Source organism: Alexandromys fortis, unplaced genomic scaffold (genome assembly GCF_014885135.2).
Source record: "Alexandromys fortis isolate MF-2015 unplaced genomic scaffold, M_Fortis_MF-2015_v1.1 scaffold_80, whole genome shotgun sequence".
Taxonomy (NCBI): Eukaryota; Metazoa; Chordata; class Mammalia; order Rodentia; family Cricetidae; genus Alexandromys; species Alexandromys fortis.
Genome location: NW_026068174.1, coordinates 59,169 through 67,304, shown reverse-complemented (window position 1 = coordinate 67,304; position 8,136 = coordinate 59,169). Strand labels below are relative to the sequence as shown.

General features: G+C 41.3%; 1 protein-coding gene across 1 annotated transcript in view; it reads right to left on the bottom strand.

The window, feature by feature from the left end:
* The window catches only part of LOC126492282 (schlafen family member 9-like), a 15,637-nt gene extending 12,587 nt beyond the window's left edge, over positions 1 to 3,050 (bottom strand). The window contains exons 1-2 of the mRNA XM_050128579.1: positions 2,874 to 3,050; positions 8 to 279 (exon numbers count right to left, since the gene is read on the bottom strand). Of these exons, the coding sequence (XP_049984536.1) occupies positions 8 to 279; positions 2,874 to 2,962 (361 nt within the window). The 5' untranslated portion in view covers positions 2,963 to 3,050. The remainder of the gene's footprint in view (positions 1 to 7; positions 280 to 2,873) is intronic.
* Between the last annotated feature and the right edge of the window lie 5,086 nt (positions 3,051 to 8,136).

The window sequence follows — 8,136 nt, the reverse complement described above, 5'->3', positions numbered from 1 at the left end:
CAATCAGAAGACTGGACAAGATCTCTCAAAGCCTGTTCCAAATCCTGTCCCATCTCCACGGGCTGCTCACTCTTATTGGCCATTTGTATCTCAATCACTCCTCCTCCGGAGTTTAACAGAGCATAGGCAGCCTTTGTCACTCTTTTCTTCTCCAGCATTCTCTTCTCCGAGTTCATATTATTTCGTTCTTCTTCGCCGAGAGTCACATCTTTTATGCGGATGACCAAGTCTGGGTGAGACTTTATCACCTCTAAGGAGTGATTTCTTTTCCTGTTGGTCCTGCAGTCAAACAATCCAAACACTTGTTTTTTACCTTTATTAAGATTAATTCTCTCATGGACACAATTCATTCATCTACTTAATGAAAATATTTAGTCTAAGTCAAACATATCCTGTAAAAGCAGTAAAATATCAAGTAAGATAAAAACAGTCCTTTCTCTTCAGAAATTGTTTTGAGGGGAAATAAAAGTAGAACTTACATGAGATATGGGCTGTAGGAGGAAAAACACACTAAAGAGGTGTCTGAACTACTTTGGCTATTACTCTGTAGTTTAATAATGCTCCCAGGAGGAGCTAATGTCACCCACTCACTGTAATTGTCAGGGTGAAGTCATCAGCATTGAGGTACAAGAGTAGGAGGAGAGGTAAAAGCCATGAGTCACAGGGCAGCGACAGAGTAATAGAAATAGGTTAAATTAAGTTATAAGCGCTAGTTAGAAATAAGACTGTCAAGGCCGAGCATTCATAATTAATAAGAATTCTCCATATTGTTATTTTGGAGCTACCCTGTGGGACAGAAATTCTTTAAGAGAAAGATTCTTTACAACATACTATTGCTATATTTATCTGGATATTTAAAATACCTGAGAGGTGCAGATGTGTATGGAGGAAGAGAAGTTGAAGGTTGCTTTTTCTTTAAGATGGGAAAGGCTTGACCATATTTACCATGGATGAGAGAAAGGCAGTAGGGAGCTGAGAACTTAAAGAAGGAGGAGGAGACTGAGTGACTGAAACAATAGGATCCTGAGAGTCAAGGTCTGGACAAGATCGTGGGTCAGAATCTGGAAGAAGAAAAGAGGAGAAAAGAAAACCGTTGGCGGTGAGGTTAGGTTTATAGCTGTGGGGGAGGCAGGAGGGAGATTCTTCCAATGCCTTTCCTTTTCCCCTTCAGCTAGGGAACAAAGTCACCCGTCTGGAAAGAGCCCTTTGCGGAAAAAGCAGGAGGAGAAATGTAGACAGAGTGGGAAAAGTGTGAAGAGACATCACAGCAATATGGGGACGAAGGGTGTGCGCACAGGGAGATACTGCAGAGAAAACGAGGAGCCATGTGTCTTGATACTCTCCGGTCGAGGTGATAAAAATGCCCAGACAAAGGCCACTTCAGGAAGGCAGGGATCCAAGTAGGCGTCACCAGAGCCAGGAAGTCAAGGCAGCCGGAACTTACGTGGCTCCACCCAGTCAGGAAGACCAAGGAATGCACGTGCTCAGCCAGGGGGCTCCTCTAGGACCCACAGCCTGAAAATGGTGTCACCCTCCTTTAGAATGGTTCTTCTCAATCAACTCAGTCAACAGATAGGCCTACAGATTAAATAATCCGGCTCCAGATAGCAGAGTTTTTAGGAATTAAAATCTTAAAAATGTCCTATGACACAAAATAAAGCTATACTGGTACTGGCTATCTTGGGGGAACCAGAACAGAAAGGAAATAGGGCTGTAGAACAGGTGGCATTCGGGAAACTGAAATCACAGCGTCCTTGGCTCTTTTCCAATAGCTTCTAGATGATAAACTCTGGATTAAATAGTAACGGTTCTATTTCTGCCTCTTAGCGCCTAAGTTAATTAAGGACAGTATCTTACAGGGGCCGCTTAGTCACGTCTGCAGAATCTTTCAACACAGTTTCCAAAACTGCAACTGTGTGTCTGAGGTACTTGCACTAACTTACACCTGTTAATAGTGACAGGCTCTGCCAGCACAGAAACCTGCTGCAGAACCCCACATGTGCATGGAGTGTGAGTGGATGCCTGCCTGTGGTCCCGACCCACCCCCACCCTCTCCCCACTCTGTCCCACTCTCCTCTGCCCTCTCCTCCTCCCCTGTGATAGCCTGGCATGGCGTGCACTCCCCAGGATCCCCCCTATCACTCTCATGCTTTTTACTGAACTTGCTGCTGAGCCTGATAAAATACCTGGGCCTTCAGGCAGGAGAGACACACAGATATCACCTTGGCTTCTGGGCTTCTTAGGCCACCCAGGTCCCGGATTTGGCGGGCTAGACCTCGGTGGTGGTGGTGCAGAGCTGCAGGGCTCTAAGCACCCTGAACCTGCCTTACAATTCCAGGTCCCGCGCTTTGGCCCCGCTGGCACTGAGTTCCCGCCTTTATTTTCCAATGGTTGGCTCCGCTTCCCGCCAAAGCCGCAGAAAAGAAGAGACCAATAGAAGTCTACTAAATACCGGGAAACTTGAAACTCAGAATGTATTTAATGAACTAAGCTTTATCATCCTAAACTTTAAACATATTGAGCTTTCGGATTGTTCCTGGTATTTTTGGTTCCTATCTTGGTCTCTGCCGCCATTCTTCCTCCTCCCTGGTCTTCCTCCCTCCCAGCGCTCTGTCACCTGCCCAGAGGTCTGCATCTACCAATCAGTCTATTTATCGAATCTAATGAAATGCTATAAGAGTGACAGAAGACGGGATAGAACTCATTCAAGAGGAGAAAAGCTCTTCCCAGGTCCTTCCCTCTGCCTCCCCCTTCCCTCCGACCCTGTCCCAGCCCTTGCCGCTTCAGATCTGCGATCTGCAGAAAGGACTCAGTCCTCTGGCTCTGTTTCCCCTGGCTGCCTCAGAAAGGAGAACTTGGAAACCGGTACGAACCTTTTCCTTCTAGGACGTGGCCTCTGGCGCAAATCCTGCTTGTGGGGTGACATTCCAGTGGTAGATTGGGCAGCTGCCTGTAAGGCCATTGAAGCAGAGCTGGCTCCCGCGTGGGTTTGGCGGTGATCCTACTCAGCTACTTAAAGCAATCCTTCTACCTTCCAATACCTTGCTTGCTTTGTGGGAAAACGAAACTGTAGGATTCTTTCTAGTGGGGTGGTGGGGGGGAGGGAGCAGGTCTTTGGCACGCTGCCAGGTTGAGCTCACTGTTGGATTGGACTGTCCAGCTGCTCTTCTCTCTTCAGCTAAGCCCTCCTCCTGGGCCCTGGGTGGAACTCCTCACTGCCTGCCTGCCCGCCTGGCCCAGGGGATTGCAGCCCTGAGCTGCTGCCTCTGCCTGAGGACTGAGTTCTCTGCTGTGGAAAACCGGGAGCTGGAGCGCAGATTCACGCTGGTCTAGAAGGAGAGTGAGAGTGGAGTTTTTTTATCAGGATCTCAGCCCCGACCTCAGGGGGAAACAAACCATCCTTACCCCTTCATACTTGCAGATCTTTATGTGTCATGTGTTACTAATGCGTGTACACTTATTACACATGGTTAACACAGCCGCACCATGATATGCGTTGCAGTTCATAACCTGTTTTTCCACGGTTACAAACTTTCCATTTCAGTACATCTTCATACCAACTTATTCAAGGTTTTCTTTAAAATGCTTCTTTTCCAGACTGTTTGTATAATCAAGGACCATGAATTTACAGTGTAGAGTATATATTATATTTGTCTTTCTGGGTCTGGGTTACCTCACTCAAGATAATGTCTTCTAGATTCACCCATTTGCCTGCAAATTTCAAGATGGCATTTTTTTTTCTGCTGTGTAGTACTCCACTGGGTAAATGTATCACATATTTCTTATCCATTCTTTGGTCCAGGGGCATTTAGGTTGTTTCCAGGTTTGGGCTATGATAAACAATGCTGCTATGAACGTAGCTGAGCATATGTCCTTGTGGCATTATTGAGCATCCTTTGAGTATATACCCAAAAGTGGTATTGCTGAATCTTGAGGTAGATTTTTTTCTAATTTTCTGGGAAATCGCCATACTAATACCCAAAGTAGCTGTACCAGTTTGCATTCCCACCAGCAATGCAGGAGTGTTCCCTTTACCCCACATCCTCTCCAGCACAAGCTGTCATCAGTGTTTTTGATCTTGGCCATTCTTACAGTTGTAATATGGAATCTCAGAGTTGTTTTGATTTGCATTTCTCCGGTGGCTAAGGATGTTGAGCATTTCCCTAAAAATGTCTTTTAGCCATTTTAGATTCCTCTGTTGAGAGTTCTCTGTCTAGGTCTATACCCCATTTTTTAATGCATTATTAGTTCTTTTGATGACCAATTTCTTGAGTTCTTTGTATATTTGGAAATCAGCCAGTGTCCGATTTAGGGTTGGGGAAGATCTTTTCCCATTCTGTAGGTTGCCGTTTTGTGTTGTTGACCATATCCTTTGCTTACAGAAGCTTCTCAGTGTCAGGAGTTCTATTTATTATTTCTGTACTACCGCGGTTATATTTAGGAAGTAGTCTCCTGTGCCAAAACGTTCAAGCATACTTCTCACTTTTTCTTTAATATGTTCAGTGTGGTTGGTTTTATGTTGAGGTCTTTGACTTTAGTTTTGTGCATGGCAATAGATATGTACCAATTTTCCTTCTACATGTTGATATCCGGTATGATATCAATTGTTAAATATGCCTTCTTTTTTCCATTTTATATTTTTTACTTCTTTGTCAATAATCAGGTGTTCATAGGTATGTGGACTGATTCCTTTGGTGCTCCTGTCTGTTTTTCTGCTTGTAGTTTTTCAGTACTGTAGGTAGCTCTGTAGTAGAGTTTGAAGTCAGGGATTATGATGCCTCCAGAAGTTCCTTTATTGTACAGGATTGTTTTGGCTATCCTGGGTGTTTTGCTTTTCCATATGAAGTTGAGTATTGTTCTTTCGAGGTATGTGAAGAATTTTGCTGGGATGATAGGCATTGCATTGAATCTGTAGATTGCTTTTGGTAAGATTGTCATTTTTACTATGTTAATTCTACCTACGGAAAAGCGTGGGAGATCTTTCCATTTTCTGGTGTCTTCTTCAAATTCATTCTTCAAATATTTGAAGTTCTTGTCATACAAGTCTTCCACTTGTTTGGTTAGTGTTACTCCAAAATATTTTATGCTATTTGTGGCTATTGTGAAGGGTGATGTTTCTCTGATTTCTTTCTCAGTCCATTTATCATTTGTATAAAGAAGGGCTACTGATTTTTTTGAGTTAATTTTGTATCCTGCTGTATTACTGAAGGTGTTTATGAGTTGTAGAAGTTCCTTCGTAGAATTTTTGGGGTCATTTATTTAAACTATCATATCATCAGCAAATAGTGAGAGTTTGACTTCTTTTCTGATTTGTATCCCCTTGATCTCCTTTTGTTGTCTTATTGCTCAAGTACTATATGGAATAGATATAGAACCTCAAGTACTATATAGAATAGATATGGAGAGAGTGGACAACCTTGTCTTGCTCCTGGTTTCAGTGGGATCACTTTGATTTTCTCTCCATTTAGTTTGATGTTCGCTGGTGACTTGCTGTATATTGCCTTTATTATGTTTGGTTTTTGTCCCTTTTATCCGTGCTCTCTCCAAGACCTTTAATATGAAAAGACGTTGTATTTTGTTGAAGGCTTTTTCAGCATCTGATGAGATGATCATGTGGGTTTTATTTTCTCAGTTTATATGGTAGATTCCATTGACAGACTTTTGTGTGTTGAGTCATCCTTGCAACTCTGGGATGAAGCTGAGTTGATTGTGGGTGATTTTTCTGATGTGTTTGCCAGTACTTTATTGAGTATTTTTGTGTTAATGTTCATGAGTGAGATTGGTCTGTAATTCTCTTTATTAGTAATGTCTTTGTGTCGTTTGGGTATCAGAGTAATTGTAGCCTCATAAAAAGAGTTTGGCAAAGTTCCTTCTGTTTCCATTGTGTGGAACAATTTGAGGAGTATTGGTAATAATTCTTCTTTGAAAATCTTGTAGAATTCTGCACTGAAACCATCTAGTCCTGGGCTTTTTGGGGTGGTGGGGGTTGAGAGACTTTTGATAACTGTTGCTATTTCCTTAGCAGTTATAGGCAGTTATATTTATAGTTATATAGGTCTATTTAATTTCTTAACTGATCTTGGTATAATTTTGGTAAGTGATATTTATCCAGAAATTGTCCATTTCCTTTAATGTTTTCAATTTTGTGGAGTACTGTTTTTCGAAGTAGAACCCAATGATTCTCTGGATTTCCTCCATGTTTGTTGTTATATCCCTTTTTTCATTTCTGAATTTGTTAATTTGGATATTCTCTCTCTTCGCTTTGGTTAGTTTGATAGGGTTTGTCTATTTTGTTCATCTTTTCGAAGAACCAACTCTTTGTCTCATTGATTCTTCATATTGTTTTCTTTGTTTCTATTTTTGTTGATTTCAGCTCTCAATTTGTTTATATCCTGCCATATAGTCCTCATTGGTGAGTTTGCTTCTTTTTGTTTTACAGTTCAAGAGTTCTGTTAACTCACTGGTGTGGGATTTTTTGCAGATTTTTTTATGTAGGCATTTAATGCTATGAACTTTCCTTGTAATACTGCTTTCATTGTGTCCCATAAATTTGGATATATTGTGTGATAATTTTCATCAAGTTTTAGGAAGTCTTTAGTTTCTTCATTTATTTCTTCCTCAATCCATTGATAATTCAGGTGAGCATTATTTAATTTCCATGTGTTTTGGGGTTTTCTAGAATTAGTGTTGCTGTTGAATTCTAATTTTAAGCCATGGTGATCTGATAAGATACATGGGGTTATTCTAAATTTTTGTATCTGTTGAGGTTTATTTTGTTACTTAGTATGTGGTCAGTTTTTGAGAAGGTTCTGTGAGGTGCTGAGAAGAAGGTATATTCTTTTATGTTTGGATGGAATGTTCTATAGATGTCTGTTAAGTTCATTTGAGTCATAACATCTGTTATTTCTTATGTCTCTGTTAAGTTTCTGTCTGGCAGACCTATCCAGTGGTGAGAATAGGGTGTTGAAGTCTCCCACTATTAGTGTGTGGGGTTTAATATGTGAGTTAAGCTTTAGTAGTTTTTTTTTTAACATATGAAGGTGCCCTTGTATTTGTGACATAGATGTTCAGTAGTGAGATTTCCTCTTGATGGACTTTTTCCTGTGACTAATATAAAATTTCCTTCTTCATCTCTTTTGTTTTAGTTCAGTTTGAAGTCCGTTTTGTTGGATATTAGGATAGATACACTACCTTATTTCTTAGGTCCATTTGATGGGGAAATCTTTTCCCAACTCTTTACTCTGTGGCGATGTCTGTCTTTGAGGTTGAGGCTTGTTTTTTGTATGTAGCAGAATGATGGATTCTGTTTTTGTATTCAATCTGTTAGCCTTTGTCTTTTTATGGATGAGTTGAATCTGTTTATAATAAGGGATATTAATGACCAGTGATTGTTAGTTCCTGTTATTTTAGTTTTTGTTGTTGGTGATGTTATTGTGTGTGTGTGTGTGTTTCCCTTCTTTTGAATTTGCTACTGTGAAATCATCTATTGTCTGTGTTTTTGTGAATGTAGCTAACTTCCTTGAGTTGAAGTTTTCCTTCTAGCACCTTGTGTAGGGCTGGGTTTGTGGCTAGATATTAATTAAATCTGGTTCTGTCATAGAATACAACAAGGAAGAACTAACCACTAGTTGAGTATAAAGGCCAGGAAGTAGGAGGCACATGCCTTTAATCTTAGCACTAGTAGCTGGAGACAGGAAGTGATATGGCTGGGTGGAGAGAAGAATATAAGGCAGGAGGAGACAGGAGCCTGGCCCATTCATTCTGAGGATTCATAGAGGTAAGAAGTCTCTAGTGGCTGCTGCTCTGCTTCTCTGATCTTTCAGCTTTCACCATCAATATCTGACTCCAGGTTTTCATTGTTAAGACTAATTAGGATTACAATTATACTTCAGATCCTACCCTGGAGTGTGGCTCACTTTCCTAGAAGCTGCTTCAGTGAAGCCTACTATGAGCTGGCTGTGCTGTGGACACCTGCTGGATGTAGCAGGAAAATTGAGATAGAGTTCCATAGTGAGGGCTTGGTGGCTATCATCAGATTCCACAGCAACTGGATTTGAGAATGCCAAGCTACAGGGCTTGTGGTGGCTCTAACCTTTCCTCTTTGAGGATCTTTGCAGTGTGGGCCGATTCTTCCAC